General features: G+C 51.4%; 1 protein-coding gene across 1 annotated transcript in view; it reads right to left on the bottom strand.

Moving 5' to 3' along the window:
- UBASH3B (ubiquitin associated and SH3 domain containing B) overlaps window positions 1–27,390 on the bottom strand; it is a 143,000-nt gene that overhangs the window by 38,999 nt on the left and 76,611 nt on the right. Inside the window, exons 2-5 of the mRNA XM_037142805.2 lie at window positions 4,785–4,838; window positions 3,802–3,988; window positions 2,353–2,551; window positions 128–297 (exon numbers count right to left, since the gene is read on the bottom strand). Coding sequence (XP_036998700.1) covers window positions 128–297; window positions 2,353–2,551; window positions 3,802–3,988; window positions 4,785–4,838 — 610 coding nt within the window. The remainder of the gene's footprint in view (window positions 1–127; window positions 298–2,352; window positions 2,552–3,801; window positions 3,989–4,784; window positions 4,839–27,390) is intronic.

Here is a 27,390-nt window from a genome sequence, read left to right as displayed (position 1 = left end):
CCACAGACCCCTGGCCTGGTCTTGCCTCACGAGCTAGGCTTCCTTTGGGGCCCAGGTCCCCACCACAGTGAGCTACTGACTGCACCTGGTGTCGCTGGGAGTGACAGGGGCCGCAGTGAGACATTACCTCATGGTTTGCAAATCGGATGTCCCGAGAGAATATGGTGGCCACCCAGTCGCACCCTAGTTTGACGTCAATGTTCTGGGCTAGTTTCTCGAGGGTGGGTAGGTGGCTGGCTTGGAAGTGGTAAGCCAGGGTCACATGCAGCTGCTTCTTATGAGGCTCCACATGGACTTCTGGAAGAGGAAGGAAACTGCCAGTTATTAGAACGCAGTGATCATGGCCATAGGGGAGACTTCAGGAAGAACAGGGAAACCGGCTCCCCAAAGAACCGAGGGCGGAGTCCACTGTCAGACAAATGCTGTTTCTCTCCCCCACAGGTGCAGAATAAAGAAGGCGGGGTGGGTGACAAATCCCGAACCCACCCAGAGTCTGAGAGAGAAAGAGCAGCACTTCTGCAGGAGCCGTGTGCAGCTGAGAGGTGACCATGCGGGCTGGCTGCTCCTCACAGTGACCCGATGACCACCATCCCCACCGTGCAGAGGTGGCAACTGAGGCCTGAGGGGGTGGACAAATTCATGGAGCAATAAAGAGCAAATTTTGTAACCGTGCGATTCTCAGAAGTATACTGCCTTTGTTTTGAAATCAAGCCTCTCAGCTTCTGGGTGGCTCTGAAGGAGAAGTAAAGAAAAGTACTTTCCAAGTTTAAAACAGAGTTTCTCAGAGCATTTGCATCAAATAATTATTTGTTGTGAACTGTAGGTCTTAGCTGCCTCTGTGCCCTCCACACACCCAATGCACGAAGCACAACCCAAATGACTCCAGACACTGCCAAATGTCCGTCTCCCGGAGGCAAGACTTCCCTGGTTGAGAACCATCAGTTTAAAGCAGACAGACTGTTATTCTAAGACACCCTCAAAAACAAAATGGAACCAACCAACCCGCCCTCAAAGGAATGGCTTTTACTTCTATTTTGTGCGTGTCTGCGTCCAAGCTGCGCACGAAGAAGATGCGACCAGAGAGAATTTGGGGATTTGAGAAATGAAGGGGCTCACGTCACACAAGATGGAAGCAGAGGCTGGACCTTCTGGTTTTGAGGGCTTTTTCTGTTACACTGCACTGTATTTCTTCAGTGTGAGCCCCAAGAGCCAAAGGCTTTAGGTCTTGTTCACACTGTATCCCAGTGTTGAACACACGACAGGCTTTCAGTGCTTGTTAAATGAGCAAAGACACACATGCATGAACCTCCTCAAAGGACCCGGGATGCAGGACCACACTCAAGACTACTTGCTGAAGGGATCTGGAATACCAAGGCATAAGGTGCAGGGCAAAGCCAGGATGGCCCGCTCTCAGGTTGGAAGGGGCTGGGCCAGCTGCGCAGGGCAGGGCCCCCGGCGCTCCCGGCCACCACCAGGGGGCGGCGAGGGCGGAGGATTCTGACAGCAGCCCTGGTACCCTATGCTGCAGCGTCTGGAGGGGACCGAAGCCACCTCCCCAAAAGGAAAGCCTGCTGGGCCTGCTCCCCTGTCTCTCCCTCAGCAGGACCTGGCTGGGAGCCGCTTGACTCATTTGTGAAGGGTTTGGGTTTTGTGGCTACAACGCTGGTTTTGGTTTTTAGGGATTTGCAGCGGTTTTGACAGTAACTGCTGGGGGATGACAGAGCCCTTCCCAGGAGACTGAGGGGCAGAAGCAGGACGTCATTTGCAATGCCATTCCCTGAATAGCAAGCTCCTGGGAAGGGACAGGCTCCCCAAGTCAGATGCCACCCACGCAACCCAGAGGAGAGAGGTGGAGGAGGGGTCTTCGACTCCCTCCTCCCCACGCAGAGGAGCTGCCCTGCAGGCCTGCAGTCCCTCTGGGAGCAGAGACTCGCTTGGCGTGCCTGGCCTTGACCACACCCGCCCCGCAGTCCTGAGCCCCAGTTGGGTTTTTCTCCCAAAGAAGGAGGCAGAGCAGAAGGTCCCTGGTAGGGGATGAGAAGAGCAGAAAGGGACACAAGCAGGTGAGGTAGAGGCCAGAAGTCAGGAGGCTGGGGACACAGCCGGGCTGCAGTGGAGCCTCCCTCCTGTGCCGACCGCTCAGGCTGCAATCCCTCGAAGGCCACACCCTGTGCTCTGCCCACGCCCTGCTCCTCCTGCACGGCCTCCCTTCACCGGAGGATGGACAGGACCTGTCCTGTGAGTGAGTCTCCTTCCTGTGGTGAAGGGGAGCCCCAAACCTGCGTGGCCCCTCTTTTCTCAGAGCACTGTTACTGCAAGGTTAGGGCTGGTCTGGCTGCCGGGCTAGCTCACCGGTTTTGGATGCAGCCTCTGCAGCAAAGTCTGCGGCAAACTTCTTGAGGCCCTCGGCGCTCTCCTCCTTCACGAAGAGGCCGATGAAGTTGGACGAGGTGTAAAGCTCCAGGGGCAGCGGGGAGGAGAACTTGCATCTCCAGCGACCCACCGTGGTCTGCAGTGCCTCCGCCAGCGCGTCCACCTTGCTGTCCTCGCACTGCAGAGACAGGGGCAGCTTCACTCAGAGGCCAGGAGGGATGTCCACCCTGGTGAGCACTGGATCCTCTCTCTGAGTGGCAGTGACTAAACCAACACCTCCACCTGGGAGGTGGGAGAAGAGCTGCGAACTCCCAGGTATCTGGAAGGGGACTACCCAACTGGTAAATTAAATGCGTACAGTGGCCTACATCCCCGCTCCCTCCCTGCTCCACTGTGTCCTCGGAAGGGCCAGACCCAGGAGCCCTGGTCCCGCAGAAAGAGAATGGAGGGAGGTCCGAGGAGAACACACAGTACCTAGGGCACATCCTCATGTGCTCTCTACTGCCGTGTGTCATCCGTGCTTTTCCTGTGCCTCTCAGATGGTCAGGGGTCGACCCTGATTCCAGCCCGTGCCTGCCCGCAGCGGGGGAAGGCGCCACTCACAGCCTGTGGCGCTGCCCCACCCACCCCAGAGCCCTGGAGGGAGTGGGTGTCTCTCAGACTCTGCAAAGTCGTCAGAAACAGCCAGGGTGACTAAGAGGAAATGATAATCATTTTAACTTTCAAGTGAATAGTGAGGAAGTGTTAGGAACATGCTTTTATGTAAAGACAGGGAGGCAAGGAAGGAGCAGGACAGAGAGAATAAACAAAATATTGTCTTAAAGTGCTACCAACTCTGCCTCGTCTTGAATATACTTGTATAAATCAGTTCTTCCGCATCTCCACAGAGAGCTAAAGTAGATTAATGTATTTATTATAGGGAGAAGGGTTTAATTTGGTCATCGGATAAGCTTCGTGGTAGCTGGGATTACAGACTAGGTTACTACGCCAGGGGAACGTATCTTTGCCATCCCTAAAAACTGTGCTGAGTGAGGACCTGTGAAGGGTGGCCACTGGCTCCCTTGGCATTCCCGGTCTGCAGAGGATGCTCTGGTTCCCAGCTCCCTAATTTCTACTTTCCTTGTCGTGAGAGGGAAAGGCGGACTACAGGTAATGGGGAAGTGGGTCAGTGAGGCCATCCCCATGGTGGCTGCCAGACCACGTGCCAGTGAGTGGGTCCAGTCCGAACCCAGGGCCTTGCAGTACACAGGGCATTGTGGTACCACACTGATCGGAGGTGCTCCTGGCCTTGGAGCTGTGGGCCTCACCAATTCCCCGAAGGCCCACCCATCACTGGGAGCCTGTAACCATTTCTGCCAGATTCCCCAGAGTCTTCCAGCCTGGACTCCAGGTCCCCGATGGCGGGCTGGGATGGGGCACCAGGCTCACCATAAAGAACTGGCAGAGGGTGATGTGGGGGAAGATGTTGTGTGCCTTGTTCTTCCCGCAGATCTGCTTCGACTGCTGCCAGAAGTCGGAGAGCTTCTGTGCCAAGGGGCCTGTGGGCCGGAGGTAGAGCACATACTCCCGGGGCAGGGGGTCATCCAGGAAGGGGTCGCCCACGTGGGAGAACAGCCTGCAAGGGAGAAGGACGAGAGAGCTGGGCAGGCCTTTCATGAGAATGATGACAGGGAAGGGAGGCCTCAGAGAGACATGCCCACCCTCCGCATGCACCACTCCCCAGGCTCTGCAAGGGAGAGCGTTTCATTTTTGTGCTTTAAAAAAATCCACCCCTCCAAGCTCACACTTCATAACCATCTTTCAGACACAACAGCTTCTTTGGTGCCTGTCATTCTTTGCATCCGCCCCCCACAACTCCCTAAAAAACTTGAAGTCGCTCTCCAGGAAGCATTCTCAGATAAACCCTAAATCCTCTCCTCATCCACCAGCACAGTTTCAATGGGGCCTGGTCCTTCAGTTCCGCCAACAGTGAAACCCAGTGCTTCCAAAACAAGGGAAGCCTGGGAGGGTAGGCAACCCTACAAGGCTGTAGGGTCTGCCCTGTGCACTAATGTCCTGAAGGTAAGTAAATAGGTGTTTTTCTAAACTGATTTGCCCAGCACTCCTCACAGTTAAGTGCATCTTTAAGTGACTGGAGGAAGGGTAGGTTTTGTGATAGGAACGCCCTCTTAGAAACACTTTGAACTTCTTTAACCACTGCTGAAGGGAAGCACACTCTGGGGCCAGGGCACAGGAGGCAACTGGCTTGATAAACGGGCTCGTCACACGGCCTTTTGACTCATCTCTCCCCTCTCTCTCATAAAGGCCCCTCCCGCAGGGCTCATTAAAGAGGAGCTGCTCCTCCCGCCTCATCCACATATACTTTGAGTTAATGACATGCTACTTTCTCAGCTTATTTAGTTCATACTAACCAGTCACACGCTGCCTGCACACTCCTTCCTCCCGTGGATGCCAAGGCTTTTTGTCTGGAAGAAACCAAATTTCTACGGTTAGTGTTTTCGGCCTCCTGTGAGCATTCCTCATCACAGCGGCAAGAGCTGAGTGTTAAGTAAGAGACATGCAGGCCTCTCGGTGGTGAGGGGAGAGCGGGGCAGTGGACCACCCCGGGTTCGCAGCCAGCAGGGGACACAGCACGTGGAATTCATTTCCACGTGAGTAGCCCTGGACCTGCTGCAGCCTGGCAGCCCATGCAGCCTATTTTTGGCAGGTTTGCATTAGTTTTATTTCTGCTTCCCCAAAGGTTGTCATGTCTTAGTTTCTCCCCTTCATTTTCATCCACTCATCCTTACTGACCCAGATCCCTTAAAGACCATTGCTTTTTTACAGATAGCCCCTTGGCAAAGTGTGTTAGGAAGTGGAGCTAAATGCCCACAAGGACATTTGGTTTGGTTCAGTTCAGTGCTTCCTTACACACACCTCCAAGCACCACAGCCAGTCACAGGCTGGATCCATTTTGGGGGTCACGGCCAGGGCTGTCATCACCCCTGCTGCTGAAGTGACAAGGATGGTTCTAGAGCGAGACCCTGCATGCGAGCATGGCAGAGGACTTCTGAAAGTTCAGACTGGCTCCAAGAGACAGAGGGTCCAGGGTTGATACCCAGCGTTGCTGTTTGCCCATGCATGCATGCATTCATACTTGTGGTTCTTCAAGGACACTTACGGAGTTACTATGATTTTGTCAGCACTGTGCTAGGCTCTAGGACTACAGTGAAAAACAAGACTTCATGGTCCCTGCTCTCCTGGAGAGTTTGGCCCAGCAGAGCAATCGTGGAAGTGCCAATTGTACAGGTAATTAGTTAATTACATCTGTGGTCAGGGCAGTGAAGGGAAAGTACAGGGAACCAAAACAGGATGGGGAGACCTAACCCACCCAGGCTGATGGGTCAGGGACGGCTTCAGTAAAGAGTGACACTGCCGTGAGACCTGAAGATGTACACTCCTCTGGGCAGGGACTGGTGGGGTTTGCATGGAGGTTGTGGCAGTGAAAGACAGCTGCTTGTACAGTGACTGACGCATGGGTGATGACCAAAGCACAGCCATCACGTCCCTTTGTGCTATACTGATTCTGGGTCCCTGGGAGCGAGGAGAGAGGGTAGAAAATTCTAGTTAAATCAATGCTCTCTCCAAGTCTCCTTTTCCTAACTGACTGCTGAACCCAACTCCTCTCTCCTTTTTCTGGTCCCTCTGTGGAGCAGTGGGAACAGCTGAGGCTGCAAGGATCATGAAGGGGCCTTAGAGGTCACCTGCAGTCCACATTCTCCACTCCACCTAGGGTGAGGGAAGGAAGTCAGGTAACCAGGTAACACTCTCTGAGCAGCCTGGCTGAGGGACTGCCAAGTGAGGGCCAGACTGTCACTCTGCTCCACTGCTCACAGGCAAGTCCAAAACCTTCCTTCCCCTTCTGAGAATGTGAGCACAAATCCTGAAGGATCAGGATGAAGAAATGTGCACAGCTAAGCGGCACAGCATCACGGAACACAAGCCCCCTTACAGTAGGATGGAGGGTGAAGAAGCCCAGCTGATGCTATGAACCCTTTGGAGCAGAATTTCTTGGGACAGAAGCTGCTGAGGAAGAGACTGGAAAACAGATGTTTCCCCTCCCCCTTTTCCACATACGGAGCTTGACTGCAGCCCCGTTGCCAGCTCTGTGTCCTTTACTGTTTACTAGGTGATTTGAGGCTACACCCCTTGTCTTTCTTCGAATCCAGAAGCCATATACCCAACAGAAGAATGCAAAACGCAGTGTTTTCGAAGTTAGAGTCTCTGAGGGATTAAATTAATCAAAAAAGACTTACTGTTTCAAAAACGGTTAAGAAAGTGAAAACTCATCTGCGGTACAATGTGCTATTTAGATAAAGGATCCAGTTTCTTTTCTGCTGCGCCCTTCCCCCAGTGAAATACATCCTGCTGAAATTTACTTTCCTTTAAGCACTAGGAGTATCCTCTGGAAACCAAAGGTCTCATTAAGTCATGGTCTTTCTAACTTAAAAGACAAGTTTTAGAGAGCGTTCAAAACTACAATTGAGAAAGATAATAAAAGTCTTAGGTGAAAAGGCAATGATACAAGTTTATGGAAATCTAAATTCTTTCGGATGGAGACAAGTCAGAGAGATCTTCAATTTCACGGAACTAATACCTCTCCTTCTCAAACTATTCCAAAAAATTCAAGAGGAGGGAAGCCTCCCATGGTCAGTTTAGGAAGCCAGATTATTTTGATTGCAAAACATGACAAACCCATTGCAAAGATAGAAAATTATAGGTCATTATCCCTGATAAGTAACATAGATGCAAAATTTTTCATATTAGCAAGCCAAATCCATCAATACATTAAAAAGATCAAAATAGCACAGTACTGGCATAAAAACAGACACATATCAATGGAACAGAATAGAGAGCCCAGAAATAATCCCACGCCTATATGGTCAATTAATATATGACAAAAAATAGGCAAGAACATACAATGGGGTAAAGACAGTCTATTCAGTAAGTGGTGTTAAAAAAAATTGGACAGATACATACAAAAAATTAAAACAGACCACCTTCTTATACCATATACAAGAATAAGCTCCATATGGATTAAAGACTTAAATGTAAGACTCAAAACTATAAATCTCTTAGAAGAAAACATAGACAGTGAACTCTCTCACATTTCTCTTAGCAATATTTCTTCCGGAATATCTCCTTGAGCAATGGAAACATGTCAAACTAAAAAGTTTTGCACAGCAAAGGAAACCATCAACAGAACAAAAATACAGCATACTTAACGGTAGAAAATATTTGCCAATGGTACATCTAATAAGGGATCAATAACCAGAATTCATATAGAATTCATTTAACTTAATACCATAAAACAAACCACCCAATGAAAAATGGACAGAGGGCCTGAATAGACACTTCTCCAAAGGGGACATACAAATGGCCAATAGACATATGAAAAAAATGTTCAACATCACTAATCATCAGAGAAATGCAAATTAAGACCACAATGAGATATCACTTCACACCTGTCAGAATGACCATCATCAATATACCAACAAAAACCAAGTGTTGGTGAGGATGCGGAGAAATGAGAACCCTCATGCACTGTTGGTGGGAATGCAGATTGGTGCAGCCACTGTGGAAAACAGTACAGAGGTTCCTCAAAAAATTAAAAATGGAACTGCCTTATGACCTAGCAATTCCACTTCTGCATACACGTCCAAAGAAATCCCAAACACTAATTCAAAAAGATATATATGTCCCATGCTCATTGCAGCATTATTTATAATAACCAAGATATGGAAGCAACCTAAGCATCCACTGATCGATGAATGGATAAAGAAGATATGGTATATCTATGATGGAATATTACTCAGTCATAAAAAGAATGGAATCTCACCATTTGCAAATGACATGGATGGACCTAGAGGGGATATGGTAAGTGAAATGTCAGACAAAGACAAATACCATATGATTTCATTATGTGTGGAATCTAAAGAACAAAATAAACAAAACAGAAACAGACTCGTAGATACAGAGAACAAACTAATGGTTGCCAGAAATGAGGAAGTTGGGTGAAATGATGGAGAGCTTAAGAAGTACAAATTGGTAGGTAAGGAATAGCCATAGGCATGTAAAGTAGAGCGTAGTAACTATAGTCAATAGTGATGTAATGATTATGCATGGTGCCAGGTGGGTATTTGAATTACCTAGAGAATCACTTTGTAAATGATCTCATTGACTGACCACTCTGCTGTACATCTGACACTAATATAACATAATATTGAATGTCAACTGTAATTGAAAAGAGTAAGGTAAGTAGGCCTGGCCAGTGTGGCTTAGTTGGTTGGAGTGTCATCCCATAAACCCAAAGATTGTGGGTTCAATTCCCAGTCAGGGCACAAGACTAGGTTGTGGGTTCTGTCCCAAGTCAGGATGTGAGTGAGGGGCAACCAAATGATGTTTCTCTCTCACATCGATGTTTCCCCTCCACTTCCTCCCTCTCTATAAAAAAAAAAAAAACCATCAAATAAGCATGTCCTTGGGTGAGGATAAAAACTACTGTATGGAAGGCTGTTGTGCATTGTCTCTAATAGAGGCAGGCCAAAATAAAATAAGCTACATCCATAGCACAAAGGGCTCAAGTTATCAGAAGGAACTTCCTGGCAGTACGTGCTGTAAAGCTGTTTCATTTTTTTGAAAGTTCCTGGGAAGTAGTTACTGGTCTGAAGCAGAGGTGTGCGATTCTCCAAGCAGGAAGTCCTGGGCGGTGGGAGGTGTAAAACTCTGGCTTCCCTGTGGAGCCAGGGGTAGGGCTTGGCTGCTCCTTTACCCACTCTCCGGCCGAGGATGGTTTGGGCTCATTTTGTCCCCAGAACTCTGCCCATAGAGCCGACTGACCATGGGTGCAGTAGAACACGCCTCCCTCTCTGCACCTCACTGAAGAAAGACTGGGGGAGAACACCCACCTCCACGGCCCCTCCCCACGGACCCAATGCCGTAGGCTTTGGGGTATGCAAGGTGAACCCCAAACATCAGGCTGAGCCTGAGTGGCTGCTAACTTGAGAGTGCCTCAGAAGTTGTCAGAGGCAGCTGGAGATCTTTAGTAAATAAAAGAGGAGGAGCGCTTGAAACCCAAAGGTGAGGAGTCTGACCATTGAATTATAGCAGCTAATCATTTCAGTGGGACCTCAGCAGTTAAAATTAGTAAGACATGTGTGAGCTCCTGATGTCCTCTCACATGAGAACATAAATTTGACTTCTGATCCTGGTCCTACCTAACCTTCACCATTATATTTAGGGTTTATTCTTAGCAGAATGTGAAAGAAAAATAATGCAAATTCTCATGCTCTGCTAATGATAAAGAACAGCACAAAAGAGGTAAAACTAATCGCTCATCAAAAACTTAGGCAAGCAGCTGCGAGGAAATCAGATCAATTGGGCGAGCCAGCAGCTCCCACCGGTGGCCTAGCCCCCTCCAGCGGGATGGCTGAAGTGCCTCCGCAGTTTGCCCCCCGCTCTGTTCAGTGCTGGGCTCCACACTGGCCGGGCTCCACACTGGCCGGGCCCCAGGGCTGCAGCTCTCCCCACCCACCAGGGCAGAGACGCCCACATGACTTTACAGGAGGTTTGGAAAGGAAGGCTCCCTTTCCACCCAGCGTGCGACACTTCTCCTTCCCTCCTTTCCTTCCTTCTTTTCATTTTTCCTTTCTTTCCCCCTCTTTCCTCTCACCTTTCCACCTCCCTCCTTCCCTCATCTCCTTCTTCCCAATCTCTTTTTCCTCCTCCTCACAAGGAATGTTTACTAAGAAACCAAATGAAAGTCAGAATGCATGGGCTTGGCCTTCCCGGTCTGAAGGTGGTATCCCCACAGAGAGGACAGCTCCTGGCTGGATTCCCGCCTGTGGAGCAGATCCAGGCGGGTCCAGTCTCCAGGTCCAGCAGGATTCTCGCTCCCTCTATGGACCACAGGTTTTGAGCTTGGCTGGAATTTCCTGTTTAGTTGTCATCCAGGCTGACTTCCTGCACAGCCACCCTGGTTCCCTGGGGTCCACTGTGGTTCTGACCCTCTTGGTAGTTCAGATACTCTGAGCCGAGCACCAGCTGTATGCCAGGCTGGTGGTTACCCACTGGGGTAACCAGGGGTAACTGTGTTACCACTGGGGAGGGACAGAAGGGGAAGGAAAGGTGCTCACCCTTATGGCGGAGGGGTGGAAATAGGGTTACAGTCTGCAAAACAGTTTATTTTGCATTATTATTTATTAATATGTATTATTTATTATTAACCTACTTTTGTCCACCCCTGTGGACTTCAGAGTCCTACAGGAAGAAACAGACTTGGAGCAGCTTCTTACAATGCACTGTGATGGCCGTGGCCGAGCTGCACAGTGTGCTGAGGTGGCTTGGAAAGGGGGTCCTGCCTCAGTAAGGGGAGTTCCTGGGGCAGAGGTTCTCCACTGGTGTACAGAGCTGCCCTAGGTCAGGATGTCACAGCGAAGTTGAAGAGGTGCTACGTGACAGTTACGTGTTTGAGGGAAACAGCAAATACTCATCACGTGTTGGGCGCCCTGTAAGCTAGTAGCTCAAAGTAGCTAGTTTCAATAGGAGGCCGTGCAGCATGTCTCTTGATGTCCTCTCTCAGTGAACTGGGGTTTGGCGACTGCTGCAATGAGAAGCCAGTGCCTGTGAACGCCCACATGGAGCAGGAAATGAGAATAGTGGTGTCCAAACGGACCCTGAGGCTGGAGCAGTCGTGCAGTGTCCAACAGACATCCACGTCCTGCTGGTATTAGTTGTGGTTACTTAAGAATGAAATGAAAATGTTACTTTTCTTTCACTGATGTGTATTATTTTTTCACACGGCCCTTAAGTTGCTAGGAGATAAAGACATTAAGTTCTTTGGATCTAACTACTAGATGAACTGTTAGGCATTTATGTTGGCCTACAGGCTCTACATAAAAATGTTGGAGACACTAAGGATGCTGTGAACTGAGTAAGTTTGGGACTCTGTCCTAGAAGAAATGATGCTTGATCCAGTTCTCAAAAGCAGGTTAAGAGTTAGCAAGAGGAAGAGGTTAGAGAGAGGATACAGGATGCAGAGAGGGAGGAGGTACGGATGAAGCTTCAGGGGTCTGCAGGGGACAGCTCATGAAGGTCTCTGGGACATTTTAGAGTGCTTGGACCCGACTACCTCATGTAAGGGGGAGCAATAAAGAATGGTACATCGAAGACGGGTGATCAGATTTGGGGAGCACTTAAGGGAGACTATTACTGCAGGAGAGTGTTTACAAAGACTTGTCAATAACAGAGCAGGGGTGTCTAGAGGTTGAAGTATAATGAGGATGAAATGTTGGTGAGGATGTTTGGGTTATTGATTGAATGAATCTTGGAGACGGATGAGAAGTGTAGCTGGTATGTAGGCACAGATGGTAGGGATGCCCCGGTGAGAATGTGGGAGTGCAGATAAGCTTGGGTTGGGCTGGCAGTGGGGAATGAGCTCCGTTACTGTTCCCTGGAGAATCAGGGGGTGTGGGCTAAGAGCTAGACCAAATATCATTAACAGACAACCAGCCTAGTTCTGGGGGGCTATGTCCCTTAAGTTTTCTGTTAGCTTCACTTTGATTCCCAGTCTCCCTCTGTTTGTAAGCCAGACGTTTTTTTTAGATGATCCACTGAGCTCCTATTTCCTGTCTAAGGAATCCCTTCAGGTCCTACTTCACTCGATACCGAGGTCCATAAATACTCAAGCCACCCCCGGCTCAGGTGGGTAGGTTAACCCGGACCCCCAGTTCTCCAAGGACCATGACACATCTCCCACATGCCTTTGGAGAACAGTTCATTCCCTATTTTATGGAAATTGACCAAATTCAAGTATTTGAAACCTGAAGTAAAAAGCAATAGGGAGTATATATATATATATATATATATATATATATATATATATATATATATTACAGAAATGAAAGTCTATTCCCCCCAAATAGTAGGAGTTTGATGTAATTAAGTAGAGAGCTAATCTAATGGGCTTCCCAATTACTTGAATTCGTTCTCCCCCTGACTTTGGATTGCTAGTAAGATGTGTACTCAGGGCCGCAGGACCTCCCTTGCTCTGTGCACTGGTTCTCTGGAACCAAGGACGAGATTTGTGTAGCAAGAGAAGAGAAGGGTCACGAATGAAATCTTCCAGGTGGATGAAGCTCCCTATGCAGCCACAATTAAATATTACGTTTTCCACATGTAGCTAAGACAATCTCAAATTTAGAAACATTTAATGCTAACTGTAGGAATTTTTATAATGTTCTTAACCTCCAGGATATTAGTTGTTAAATTTTCCATATCTCATACTGTGCATTCAATTAAAAGATGACCTAGATAGCTCGCTCTTTTCCCTAGATCTGCCCCAGGCTGGGGGATGGGCAAACTTAGGTAGCATCCAACTCCTATTTTTTCCAGTTGGCATGTTCAGTAATACAAAGAGGCCACTGAGACCACTAAGAAGGATTCTTTTAGGGTGTATGTAAATAGCAAATGCCATTTTGTAGCGCGGTTTTGGAGAGGGAAAGCTGGGGCTTTTACTGCGCTCTGTGAAGACTCCCTGCTCAGTGCTGACCTTCACCAGATAATGAGGCAGCTTCTCCCTGGGCCTGAGGCTGACAGCTGCCCTGAGAACAGAGGGCGAGCAGGGAGCTCCACACTAGTTGGTTCCTCTAGCAGGGGATATAAACAAGGAAGTCAGTGAGAGATGTAACAAGGAAGACCCCCATGCCCCAGGCACTTAACACACAGACCCTCCTGACCAGCAGGGAAGCTGGAGCCCCTCGGCACCTGGCCGGCTGACTCACCCCGACAGGCCAGCTGGTCAACCTCCTCTGTGGTCCTCCCTATTCAGGGGCTCATTCCGAAGCCATGGCTCAGGGCAGAGTCCGTGGGAAGGGTATGTGAGCGAGTAGTTGAAGCACTGAGCCCAGAGTGCTAAGCCTGGGAAGCATCTCAGTGAATGGCCTCCATGCTCCCTCCTCTCTTTTTTGGGAGAAGTGGCACCTGAACCTTCACTGGGTTGAATCATGGACATCTGTCCCAGACTCTTGGGGCACTTTTCAGGTTGGCTGGGGCTTCTCAGCAGAAGAGAGCATCCCTGACATGCAGAGCTCCCACCAAGAGTAGTGGGATCTGCGGATGGAGTGGATGGACACAAAGAAAGAACACAGTGCTGGCCAGGGACAGCAAATGTTTACAGCGTTGCCACCGCCCCCTGCCCGTGTGGCTGCACCTCTGCCCCTGCCTCAGCTGCTGGTGTGGGTACCCTCTCCCCTTCCAGGGCCGGTGAGATCCGAGCAGTTTCAGTCCCCCTTTAAACTGAGGTCAGAGGCCACAGGGAGGTAGGGGCACATTTGAGGCGCTGCCGAAAGCCACACAAGCCAAAGAGGGGCAGAGGTGACATCACAGCTAGTCCTTCCTGGCTCAAGTAAAATCAGGGACTAGACAAGCCCTGCTGTCCGGAGGATCCTTGCCAAAGCCGCGGCAGTGGCGTTGGCCCTCAGCTGTCCTTCCCTGAAGGGGGTCAATTCCCAGTTCAGCCCTTTAGCTTCTTCATCTTCAGAGAGGAGGTGATGAATGTGCACGCAAGGAGGTGAGGAAGAGAGATGTGACATTTATAAAGTGTTCTGGGTCCTTAGGAGCAAACATAAGAGATAACAAAACAAAACACCTGTGATCCGTGGCTGCCGAGGAAGCCGAGACCACCCTGTCTGTTGCTCTGGATGACCAGACTAGGCAGCACCTCCTTCAGGGCTGGGCAGGAGCCTTCCTTGCTTCCACAGACCTTAAGGGGAAGGGGCTCCACGGTGTCTTGGTGAGAGACACCTGTGCTCAGAAAGTTCTTCAGCTTCTGCCCACACTCAAGCTGCCTTCTCTGTACCTGGTAGAACCGATCACTGTTTCCCTATTAACTAAATAATTTATTCTGTCACTTTCACAGAAGAAATTCAGTGACTTCAGGTCACCGAGGCCAGTGAGACGGGCTTGCCTGGAGCCTGGGCCTCCTGCGGAACAACTCCGCCTGTGGGGTCTCTGCCCACAGGTCCCCCCTGGGAGCTGAAGGAAGGCAGTGGGCAGGCCTGTCCATCAGCCAAACCATAATGGCCCCAACCGTTTCCGTCAGAGGAAATGAGCCTGATGGAGAAAAGCTGTATTGATCAGAATGACCCAGTTTCAGGATCTGTCTCCGACGGTGAACCCTTTCAGTCGGCGGGGCTAATGGCCCGTGCTTTCGGCTGCTATGGCTGTGCATCTGGCAGCGCTAGGGATGGCAAGCCTGCTGGGGGCCAGGGCAGCTGCCAGCAAGGACAGCCCACAGCAAGAAAAACGGCTGTGGGCTTCATTTTATTTTTTAAAGTAAAACTAATCAGAGAAGGGAAAACAATGCCAGGCTTTGGGAGCTGCAGAACTCCCAGCTGAGAACAGCCCCGCGCTCCCTCCTGTCACCCAGACTCAGTTCCACCCATGGAGAGACCACGCGGCAGCTCTGCTCCGGGCTGTCGGGCAGGCAGCGTGCTGTGGAGGCCCTGGGGTTTGTGTGTGGTGGGGCCCAGCAGCCCCCACGCAGAGGTCTTGTGTTGTCGCTGAACGGGTGCTGGAGCTCCGGCCACTACTGTGGGAGGCGGCAGCGTGCGACTGGGAAACCAGCCGTTTGACCACGAGTGGTGAGCCGATGGTGCGTTTCTCTCTGCCCCTGTTGTAAGTCTCCCCAGGACCGAGACAGCACCTTTCCTCCTCCAGGATCAATGCCTGTCTGCACAGAGGCACGTGTGGAGTGTTTGCGGTGTGAAGGAAGCGCATTCTTGGGGACCGCATGCTTACTAGTTCTCAGACTGAAAACCAGTGAACTATACTAAGATTCACCTTCCAAGTGTCTTACATGAGGATGATGATATCTATCCCCTGCAGGCAGAACGACAATTAATACTGGGCGTGCGCTGAGAGCTGGCAGACAAGTATACTAGATACTTGAAAATAACATCTGCACACCTGCCCATGCACATTCTCTAAGAGTCATTGCAGTTTTCCTAAAATAAATGTTTGTAAGTTGCATGCGAATTGACATACTTCAAGACGGGGCATCCAAAGACCCAGGTCCCCTCTCTGCTGAAATGACCTACAGCCATTCGGGGATGTCTTGAGTAGCACATGTAGCAGATGTCTCTTCCGGGGGAGAGACAAGCTTTCCAGATAAGGCGACAACACAAGACAAGGTGACGTGACTCTGGTAGAGGACGGCTGCTGGACAGCTTTCCCGGAGAGGGGGCACTGGCCACACCGTCAGGAGGCAGGCGGGGAGTTCGGCCTTGATCAGGAAGGAACTGGAAGTCATCAAGGCTCTGAGCAGGTGAGGGACAAAGTGTCCACTGAAGGAGTCAGGGAGAGAACAGACGGCCCTGAGTGGGGCGGCTGCAGTCGTCAGGCCCTGGGAGGGCTGGCCAGGGTCCCCCCGTTCCTCTAACACCCTAAGAGCCTAGGATACTTGTGCCGCCTGTGGGGTGTTTATTCCTTACTGTGCCGAGTAAAGCCTTCTCTGTCCCTCTGAACCACCTCCCAAGGAAACAGAATAAACGTTTCAAAAGTTCAGTCCATTCGTACTACGTGATGAACTACGATTACTGCCTGAGTAACGGAGGATCACAAGCTGCCCTGAGTTAGCTAAAGACGCACAGCAAACTGGGAGCACAGGGATCCCCAAGTCAGATTAAATGAGACCAAGAGTGTGGCGCTAACACTTGGCACGGGGCCTGCCTGGAACAGGCGCTCAGTGAGGAGGGCCGTGATTTCTGTTGTGACGACTACCTCCTCCCCAGGATGCCACTGCCTCTGTGTGCCTCCCCGCACTTTTCCTCCTCCAAGTGACACCTGAGACAGGAACGTGGGGTAGTGCTCTACCTAGCAGGTCAGTCCAGTTTCATGTTTAAGGCGTCAATCTTTCTGACTCTTTGTCAGTCCGGTAGATTCTGTTTCTACGTCTCAGGTGCTATAGAAAACCATGGAACGCAGGCCCCCCTGGAAGAGTGGCGTCTACTGTGCACAGCCTCTGTGTTCCTGAGGAGGACAGTCCAGCTGGTCTGAGGGCAAAGATGTTCACGAAATTCAAGAGGTTGTGTCCCTGTCAGGTGCTGTGGGGCTGGGTAGGAGGTTAACGCAGAGACACAGCCCCAGGTGCTTTCAGGCTATGCCCAGGTGGGAGTGCTCCCAGGTGTGCAGAGGGCAGGGGAGCCAGGTGGGAGTGCTCCCAGGTGTGCAGAGGGCAGAGGAGCCAGGTGGGAGTGCTCCCAGGTGTGCAGAGGGCAGGGGAGCCAGGTGGGCCCAGTGAAAGCCAGCAAAAGAACTGCGCAGTCTAGGTATGCATGTGACCTTCAGAGCTCACTTAGAAACCTGCTGCCACCCTGGGCTCAGTGCAAGGCGCCCCTCCCCGTGGGAGGACCTGCAGCTCCAGAGGCAGGTTTGCCCCTCCCCATGGCACGCTGGGCCCTCCAAGGCCTCACTTCTGTCTGCTCTTCAGCTTCGCCACCACGTGTTCTGCTCCCAGCCTCTTGTCGCACACTCACACCTTCCTTCTGCTCGTCACTGTTGCTGCAAGGCTCGCAGTCCCCTCAGTGACCTGGTTCTTCCCACTGTTACAGCCCGTCTCCTGTGCCTGTCCTGTCCCGGTGCCCGTGACAGCCCACCTGACTGTATCGCAAGCCTCCACAGGACAACGAAGGACCTGTCCCCTGAGAGGGACTGGCAGCTACGGAGCACAGGCCACCTCTTCTTTGTGTAGCCCTACTGGTTGGCATAGTATTTAGCACACAGTAGGTACTGACTAATTTTTCAAAAGTGATCTTCATGAATATGTTGAACTACAGACAGGCCCGAAGATCCTAGCAAGGCCACCCCCCCCCCCGCAGTTCAGTCCTCTCTCCCACTGCCTGCCCTGCAGTGGAGGGGACACCTGGGGTGTGCTTGTATCCAACAGAACATGGCAGAGCGGGTGGAGGTCACTCCTGCAGTTCACCGTGACACATGCACGAAGCTCTAGTGAGTCCCTGTCCCGCTGGCCCTGAAGCAGCAACAGGGTGTGATCAGCCTGTGGGCTTCACAGCAGGCAGCCTCGGGGGCCTCCAGTAGCTCCAGTGGCATCGGGCCACACCCAGCAAAAAGCTGGGCCCCTAGTCCTGCCACCTCACTGTGTGACTTCCGCCAGCAACTTGGAGGTGGATCGGAGCTGAGTCCCCAGTAGGAAGGCACGGGCAACAGCTGATTGCAAGCAGACTGAGAAGGAAGCCAGCGGAGCCTGGATCCCTGCCCTAGAGAAACGGGAGCTTACCGATGTGTGAGTTTTATGTCTCTGAGTTTCTCATGTTGACTAGTGGAAACAAACACCCGGCTTTTCAGAAAGGGCAAATGGGCAGCGGAGCAGCACTGCTGCAGCGCCGGCTGCTGTGAGCTGGGGAGACAAAGCTCTGCGCTGAGGAGTAAACCAGGCCTTTGGTGCAGGGGCTGGGAAGGACCAATCCCAGACCCAGCTGACACGGGCTGGTCTGACTCCTTCATCAGGAGTACACCCTCATCTCATTCCTGACCCCAGTTAAATGTGATTGAGGCCATTCATGGCTGAGAGTCATAGCTTGGTACTTGGGAGAGGGGGTGCAGTGCAGTAGTCAGGACAGAGGCCTGGAGTCAGACAGAATGGGCTGGAAACCATGGTGGCCTCCCTGGAGCTGCCACATTCCTGCCGCTAAGACACCCAACCTCTCCACCCTCAGCCCCCGCCCGAGTGAATGAGGGCTGATCACACTGCTTTGTGTGTCTCATGAAATGGCATAAAGAGGCTGGCTCGGAGCTTGGCCCAGGTCTGTCTTCTCTGACCCAGCTGCACCCAACTGCCCTCCACAACTCTCCCTGACTCTAAGGCTAGGCCTATGTCTGGATTTTCTGGGAGGAAATCCTTCTGTAAAACGGCTCTTGCCTGGTTGTTCGGAGGTTTCTGCTGCAGCCGAAATCCCAGGAAATTCCGCCCGACATGTTTAACACTGCTAAGCTGCTGAGCAGTCCAGCCCGGTTTCCCGAAATGGCTTACTGCTTCCTCTTTTACGGGGCACTTCCCATATTATCAAAGGGGCTTTACCAAACACCCCGGGAAGTGAGAGATGCCCCGAACTCTCCGGGCCACCATTTAGCTGCAGTCCTGCTCCAGTGCCCCAGGCCAGCACCCCCTGCCCTGGCCTCCCCTGCCCTGCACCCCAGCCCTTGGAGCTTAGGGAGTCCGGCTTCCACAAGCAGTAAACACGATGTCGCCCTTGCCAGCTGGGGGGACCTGAGGGTGCCTCGTTTAGGGGAGTGGCTTTTTTTTTCTTTAATAAGGTTTTGTCTTCCCACTGGGCTTCAGAGAGCACGGAGCCCTTACCCCTCAGCAGCCCTGTTTAGACTGGGTGGCTTCCTCCTGGGGGGGCGACGCAGGGGCCAGAGGCAACTATTCATTTCATAGTGTGGGTAGGGACACGCAGTCTACTGGGTGTCCCGCAGCCTGGAATATCGGATGTCTCCGAGTGCCCCTTCCCTCGTCGGGCCCCTCTGAGTACGCCCGTCTGCTACCAGGACGCTCACAGGACTTCGCCACGTTGAGACCCAGACCACACCCTGCACCCATCTCAGGCTACACACAAGGAACAAGGTCTGTGCAGGAGGCCGGGTTTCCCAAGTCCCCAGACTGTGTTCCAGACCCATCACAAAGCTGGGTTTGCCTTTGCTGCTGAGACTGGGCTGCTTAATTTCCTTTCTATCTAGCACTGTTTCTACAGCCTCTGGGAAGCGCCAATTTGCTGAGAGGCCTGGGGACCCCCTTCATAGGGAGCAGCCCCCACAGACAACCTCTCAGCTTCCCTTGGGTCCCGCAACGTGACCCCGGCAGGCCAGCTGATGTCCTGCTCCACGCCGGCCTTTCTTTGGTCTCCTTCCTCCACCCGGGGTGCACCAGGTCCTGCCACCGGCCTCCATAATGGGGCACTACAGCCTCTGAGAACAGCTAGGATGCGGAGGAATGGGAGTGTGCAAACAGCCAGCCATGGCCCCTTCCCTGCGCCATGGGAACTGGAGAGTGAAAACAAACGGGTGCAGTGGGGATGAGGCAGGGAGGGGAGGGAAGTTTACGGAGTCCTGAGTCAGCTCTGGGGGACTCTGCGTGAGCTTCCAGACCAAAAACAGGTAAGGCTTTCTCACGCACGCAGCTCATTCCCACTGCCACATTCAAATGCCACCCCCCACCCCGATTGCAGTGGGCCTGGAGTCCTCTTAGGTTAACACATGGCAATGCTTATGCCTAAATGTCAAGCTTGACTCCTTCCATCCTAATTAACTGACCCTCTCCTTAGCTAGCTTGTGAGCTGCCAAGGAACACCTGTGTCCCGTGTCCAGCACCACCCTGGCGGAAACAGGGACTGGCCCTGCCCTGTCGGGATGCAGATGATTTCTGCAATAGGCTCCAAACCCCAGGAAACAATCGGTTAAACCAGTGAGTAGGGAAACCAAAGCAGATGACAATTAATTCCCCATGTTTAGACAAGGTTTGTCTTTGGCCATGAGATTTACAAAAGAGCTTTCTGGTCTGTTTTCTTTTTTTCCTAAATATAAATCTAGTCTTAGAATTGTAGGACCTGGAGGCAAAGTGGACAAAGGCTAAGTAGAGTAGTCCCCAGCTCAGAGGAGGATCCTATAATAAAGAGTCATTTCCTCCCTGCCTGCTTCCCCTCAGCTGATAAGGCCACCCTTTTGGGGTGAGCCAGGGGGTCACAGTGAGGCAGGGGCCACTGCAGGAGCACAGACCATGTCCTGCTGTGCAGAACGACCTCCACTGACACTGGAAGCTTTTGTGAACCTGACTGGGCAGAGCCCCTTGGTGCCAAACCATCTTCCTGCGTGGCCACACTCTGGCCCTCACTGCCTCCCTGGAACCAAAAGCTGATCTTCACTTTCCTTAAAAAAAAAAAAAAAGAGTGAAAAAGGTTCAGGCCTTTTCCACAGAAGGCACCCGGTGGAAAGGTTGTTGCCATCTGGTTTACCCGAGCCCTCGCGGTAGCAGGAAGCAAAGGAGCAGAGAGGAAAGGGCTCAGGAACTGGGCTGAATTCAGGGCCATGCAGTTTGTGGTGACAGCAGGTACTGACCTCATTCAATGGACCTCACTGAAGCCCATTGCAAAGATTGTTGCCACTGGACTGGGAAGGGAGAAATCACATGTTCTGACTTCTCCATCTCACAGGTCAGGGACTGGGACTTAGAGAAGGAAGAGGGCCTCTTTAAGGTTGGGGTGAGTGGGTGCAGAGATTGACGTAGAACCTAGGACTTGCAGACCCTCGGCTTGCCCTCCTCTGCCCTTCGAGCCTCAGTCTTCCTCCCGTCCTGTGCCTGGTGTGCAGTCCTGGGAGAAGGGCAGAACAGCGGTGCAGCCAGGTTCTAGTCCGGCTCTGTCACTGTGACTCTGAGCAAGTCCCTTGGCTTCCTGGGATCGTGGAAAAGCAAAAGGGACTTAAAAGGATCACAAAGGCCCCTTCCTGTGAGTGTGTGCTGTGGATTCTCTCCTTTCACACCCCATGGGGAGGAAGTCTGGCTGTTTCTTTAACCTTAGAAGGCAGTGAGAGACAAACAAAAAAAGCTGACAGGCACAATACTAGGTCTGGGCTGATCATGAAGTGTGCCCTGCTGGGGAGGCAGGGAGAGGGTCGTGGACCCCCCACGGCGGGCACCGACACCACAGACCAGAGCAGCAGTCCCACTGGCAGGACCCAATGCCAGGCCGAGCAGTCATTTTAAATGGCAGCCTCTCCACAGGCTTCAGTCCAGCCTGAAGGGACCACATACTCCCTGTCTCCAGACCATTCATGCTCCATCCAACTCCTTCACCGGCTCTCCCAAATGCAACACACGTCAAGTTCCTTCAATTACTGCTCTGTGTTCAGTGGTTAAGACCCAAAGAGAATAATTCTTCGGGACAAAGAGGTGCCATTTTTAGCTTCCAAGGAAGGCAATTTCCTAGAGGAGAGAAGGCTGGAAGTCCCATCTGCACCTCTGCAGAGTCAGTGCTGTGCTGGAAAGGCAATCTCCAGTAGATTTCCCCTGTAGTCTGCCTTTCTTAGCGATTGAGTTTAACATTTGGAACCCTTCTCTCGGTTGTCTATAAAACCATTCCAAGGGAACTGTAGCCAATAGCCACATGCTAAATAAAACTAAAATGTTGGCTTTGCAGATAGGAGCATTCTCATCATCACAGAACTTTCACTTGGACGGTGCTACTCTAGAATGTAAGCTCCCCAGAGCAAGGACTTGGCCTTGCTCACTTCTAGATCTTAAGGACATAGAGAAGTGCCTTGCACATAACTGGCACTTAATTTGCCAAATGCATCTATTGAATTCATGGGTCGGCAGGTTAGAGAAGGTACAGAATACAGCAGTGTCAGTACAGTTACGCTAGTAATTAAAAATTGCATGGCAGACTTCTTCCAAGACACCGACCTCTCCAACTGTTTATTCTCTAAGAAGTTTTTGAGCACGCAATGGTACTTCCTTAGGCTGGGTGTTAAGAGGGACATGAAACACAACAACAAGAGGTAGTTAAATGTACTGGAAGGAAGAGAAGACTGGAAAAGAGAAGACTCAGCTCACTGTCCGCAGACCAATGAGAATGGCAAGTGGGGCTCGGTCAGTTACCCCTCTGAGTCTTGGTCTTTTCAGCTGTATAATGGGAGTAATAGCATATCCCCAAGGAGTTGTGTGCAAGAAGCAAATGGCACAATGCAACAGAAAGTAATTTGGAAACTATATAGTTGAATGTGCATGTCATTGACCTTGCCCTCAATTTGCTTTTGAATCCAGCTGCCTTAATCCTTAAAAATATTTTGTCTTCTCCAACTGCCCTCCCTCCCTTGGTATTACTTCAGTCATGCACATCTCTAAGGAAAAAATTCTTCTAAAATACCACTTTCATGCCCCTGTGCTTGAACAACCCGAAAGGCTCCTTGCCGCCTGTGAAACGAAGACCAGTCTGTCCGTCTTCCACATGTCCTGTTTGCTCAGAACCCCCATTTCATAACTGGCAGATGGGGCTTCCCGAGGTGAGAGGCACTGCTCCTGTTACAGATGAGCCTCTGCCCCACCCTGTGTTTTCTTCTTCCACTTCTGGAAATCCCGCCTGCCACTTTGCAGCCGCCCTGCCCGCACTGCAGCCCCCAGGAACCCTGGTGTTCCCAGTGCCCATCTCCTCTTGTCCCCTGTGACAGGTTCTCGCCACACAGCCTGTTCTCTGATTGTTCTGTGTCTCATCTCCCCGACAACACTGGACACCACTCAAGGATGGTGACTGTTTTTAGGCTGGGCTTGGTACCTTCAGGGCACTTACGGGTAAGGACAGGTGAGCGGCTCTGCAGGCCTGGGTTTAAATGGGGCCAGACATGCAGGAGCCAAGGAAGCCAAGCAGAAAATTAGGTTTGAAAAGATAGTCCAACCAGCTTTGTGTATTCGGAAAATGCTTTTCCTACAGTGGATTCCTTGTTTTAGTATAAAACATTTCAAATACCTGGGCTTAAGTACTAATTAATTTATCCCCCCATTTGGTTATACTTTAGGTTGATATGCTTTCAGCCTGAGGGAGCACAGAACTGTTAGCTGAGTGAGGCTCTACTTACAGTCCCAACTTCTTCAGTGCCTGGCTTCACCCTGACCCAGACCTCCTGGGCGCGCGCCCTGCACCGAGGGCCCCTCACACTGGTCTGGGAGGAGGCGCTGCAGTGAGGGCTATGCTGTGGAGCCCGTGTGTTCAAAGGACACTCTGAGGAAAAGCGGAGCACTGGCACCAGCCGAGATTACCCAGGAATCTCAGCCGAGCTCCCAGTCTACTGCAGAAGGCTGGGGGGTGTGCCCTGCCTTCACCCCCCTCCCAATAAACACCATCTTCCCAGGGGAGAGCAGGGCTGCAGACAGGCGGCCCTGCCTGGGTGAGGACTGGGCCAGCACAGCACTTCCGAGCAGGAGCAGAGTGCCCAGTAAATCCCCTAATTCCCAGGCGAGCCTCTGTTGGTGGCCCTGAGGCCGGCTGGCAGCCACGCTGCCAACCTCTCCCAGATCAGCCCCCACTGGTGTCAGACCTGAATGGGCCTCCCTGTGGGCAGACGCAGCAGGGCATGGGGAGGGGAGAGGTTTGCGAGAGGGAGAAGGCGTGCCCATTGCTCCATCCCGCTGAGGACCAGGCGGCCCGTCTTCCCGAAGAACAGAGAGGCAGCTTCCTGGGTGGCCAGAGGGGGAGGTGCTCCTCGGTGCCAGAGAACTGGGGTGTCCCTTTCCTGGGACCCAGCTGCGTCCTCTCTAGAGCGGAATGTCTGACTCACAGGGTTCCTGTGAGGCACATGCTGCCACGAGTAACAGAAAAGCTCTTTGCTCTTGACTAAGCTCCACAGTGGATTACACTGTCCCCAAAAAATGGGAGGCAGGGACGTGTGGGGAACACCAGTTGCTCCTGACAACCTACAGGTGCTCCTTGCTCTTGCAGTCACGGAAACGTCAACTCTCACTCAATTCTACCTCAGTCATCATGCTGTCAGTGCTGATCTACCTTCCTCAGGGAAACTGAGGATAAACTAAGTTTCTATAATGTCTTTCGTCCTAGGACCTCAAAGCACGATTCACACAGCTGTTATTCCCACCTTCCTAACAAGTCCGCCCGAGGGGTAAATGCTTGCAATGTTATTGGTGGGCAAAGGGGGCTCTCTGTTTAAGTGACCTGCCCCAGCCCCCGCAGGACAACAGAGGGGGAGTCTGGGCTGGCACCTTTCGATGTGAGCATCCAGATCCTCTTCTCAAAGTCCAAGAGGTTTGCTTTGCGGTGCTGTGGAAAGTGGACACTCAGAATGGAGAACAAAGATGAATAATTACCAGGGGAGTTCCATCTGTGCCTGGGTTTTAAGCTTTCTGCAATTATTTCACTAGCCTCCTTGTGGCAAGGGGGATGGGTGGCCTGGGGGGGGCAGCAGGAGTGCACTGCTCATCTTTCTCTGCACCCTAAAAGGATGGATGGGGTTCGGTCCCTCACCTCCTGAACAGTGATAAAGTCAGTCGAGTGTCTTTAGCTCACATTATTCTGGCTGAGGGAGTGGAAGGGCCTTTGAACCTTTGGGGGTTTAAGTCAAAAGCATGGCAGGCAATGTTATGTGTGCATAACTGAGGGCACATTGTGCCTGTGAGCGGAGAAAACATCTTGCCCGTCTCAGCCATCCTGAGCTGCATCTCAGCAATGGGGAGCCCACCCTGCAAGCCTGTTTCCTTCGCAGCTAGACAGTGACTGAAGGAAGGGAGTTGCACCAGAAACAGCGAATGCCGTCAGAGTAGCTGCTCTGAGCCTTGGCTCTGCCAGTTACTATGACTCAGGGGAAACCCTTTTGGGCACTGGTGTTTCATCTGTAAAAATGGAAAGATAACGATCCCCTGACAGAGCTGTTTAGAGTTGAGAGACAGTCTTGCAAGTGGTCAAAGCCATGGCCTGAACCCTGTCCCACCGCTTACTAGACATAGGACTCCCGGGTCATTTACTGGATATAGCTAACTCCTGGTTTTCTCATTTGACCCTAGGGAACAGAGAGTGTTGTCTAGAAGTTTTCACTGCTACCGGGCCCGGTGCACAGTGGATAGCTGATAAATTGTCCGTTAAGATTACAGATCTAAGACATACAGCACAATGAACTGCAAACAACTGTCATTATTTCCTAGGCTTTGGGCAAGTGTTGCCAGCACATGTGGCGCTTTGCACATAGTAAATGCACAGTAACTGTCTGCCTCATGCAATTAGCCGCAGTTTCACTCCAGCATTCAGCTCAGAGATTGGTATCATTAGCAATAACTGCCTTCCAGGCTGCCAGCCCGACAAATTAGCAGCACACAATTCAACTGGACTTGTGGCAGATGAGTGTTCAGCGCTGGTGTATGCAAGGGCCCAGGCTGGTGCAGGGCTGCTGCATTTGCCCCAGCCCACCACTGACCTGCAGGATGCGAGTCCAGAGTTGCCCGCTCCTTTGGTACAATGGATTTCATCCGTTTTCACCCACCGTGTGAGACCACTCTACCTTTTCTTTCATTTAATCCTCAGCTTACAATCATTAGTCTCATTAGACAGATGAGAAAACTGAGGCTTAGAGATTTTTCCAAGGCACTGTAAGGATCCTAAATGGCAGAGTCGGGATTGGAACCCTGGCAGCCTGCCTGGGTGTCTCTCAACCCCAGTACTGTCAAGCCTAAATCTGGCAGCCCCCCTTTGCTCTTTCCAATTCAAAGAGTCTGGTATTCTCATTGTGTCTATAAGGAAACCATTCCTGCCCCTCACTGACCCCAGTGCCCGCCTTTGGACCTTCTCTGGCCTGGGGCATTAACCACCCCACATTACTCTGGGTTCTGAGCCTGTGGTTTATTTAAAAAAAAAAACAACTTTAGAATGTTCTGTCATTCTATTCTCACAGCAGTCCCAGCTGGGCCCAGGCAGGGCAGACCGTTGTTCAAGGTTGCAGAGCTACGGCAAGGCCAGGACCCATGACTGGCACTGTTCTCTCCCCTACTGTCTGGTGTCCCTTCTAAGTATCCTACTGTGTGCTCTGCAGGTCTAGTGCAAGAATGACATTTCCCACAGATGGTGTCAGTAGGCCAGTCCCACTGCCAAGGTCCCTCTGGGTCCAGTCCTTTGTTCTACTCTCCTTACACAGGCTCTTGCTTAGATGACTTGAGGTCTCTTGGCTGCTTGTTTCACCCTCTCTTTTATTCCCCAATTCCCAGCCCATCCTCCCCTGAGGCCAGAAGAATCTTCCTAAAATGATGACCTAGGTCATGCCACTGTCCTACTTAAGATCTGTCAGTGGCCCCCAAGTCCCTGGCCACGGCCTGTGTTGGCATCTGTCAGACTGGCTGCTTCTCTGCCATTTCCCCTCCGCCAGTCACATTACCCCCTTACCAAGCAAGCAGCCTCTCCTCAGTCACAGGAGCCCTGCATCTCCTGAAATGCCCTGAAGTTCCCACTACCAACCTTTGCCAGTGGGATTTTTCCACACCTCTTATTTTCTGCCTGTGAACCTAAAGAATGACTTTAAACCCAAACGTCACTCCTTCAATGGAATCCTTCCAGAATTTCCTTTCTGAATTTTCACATATTTTCCCTCATGCCCTCCCCCAACCACATTGTATTTCTGCATATTCCTCGCTGGACTGTAAACTCTTTGAAAATAAGGCTCCATATCTGCTTAACTTTGCTTCAGAATACAGCACAGAGAAAATCCCGAAATGTTCCTTAAGTAGGGAAGAATGAATGGACCATCGCCTGCTGTCCCTGCCCCAGGCAGGTGTCTTGCGTGGTCTTACAGAATTGTGCAACATTCTCCTAGAGGCACTTGCCAGTCTTCTCTCTCATTACCTAATAATTTTTTTCTGTTTCGATCTCACCGCCACCTTGGAAATGCTCTTCATTAGATTCTGACACCATTCAAGAGTAGGAGGTACCATTTTGAGCACAAAGCCCAGCACATAAGTAGGTTCTTAATTGACTGAATGGAGTGACTCCCAGGTCCTTATTCTTTCCTGGCAATGTTAATCACAGAGAGACATACTCGTACACCTCAGATAACTTTTACCTAAAAGTGTGGCTTGAATTGGCTCACACTGAAGCCACCTTCCACTTGTGTACCAACTCACATCTCAGGAGTCTGCCCCAATGGTGTGGCCCAGAGCTCTATGTCATTGCAGATATGTGGCTTTCTCTCCGCACTTCCTTTTCTAGATCATTTATTAAAATGTAACAGAAGCGCAGCCTCATGAGCAGCAGCCACTGTTAAAACGCTCTGGTCCCTGGACCTCAGTCCATATGCTCCCCCTGGGCTGGCAGACCTTCAGTGTCTGTTGTGCATTCCATGAAGGGAGTGGGAAACATTCATCTGACCACCCATCTGTCCACCCACCCATCTCTCGTCCACCCACTTGTGTTGAATATCCGA

The sequence above is a fragment of the Artibeus jamaicensis genome, unplaced genomic scaffold (genome assembly GCF_021234435.1).
Source record: "Artibeus jamaicensis isolate MK-2021 breed Jamaican fruit bat unplaced genomic scaffold, CSHL_Jam_final scaffold_660, whole genome shotgun sequence".
Taxonomy (NCBI): domain Eukaryota; kingdom Metazoa; phylum Chordata; class Mammalia; order Chiroptera; family Phyllostomidae; genus Artibeus; species Artibeus jamaicensis.
Note: the sequence above shows the minus strand (reverse complement) of the source record. Positions and strands in the feature narration are given on the sequence as shown.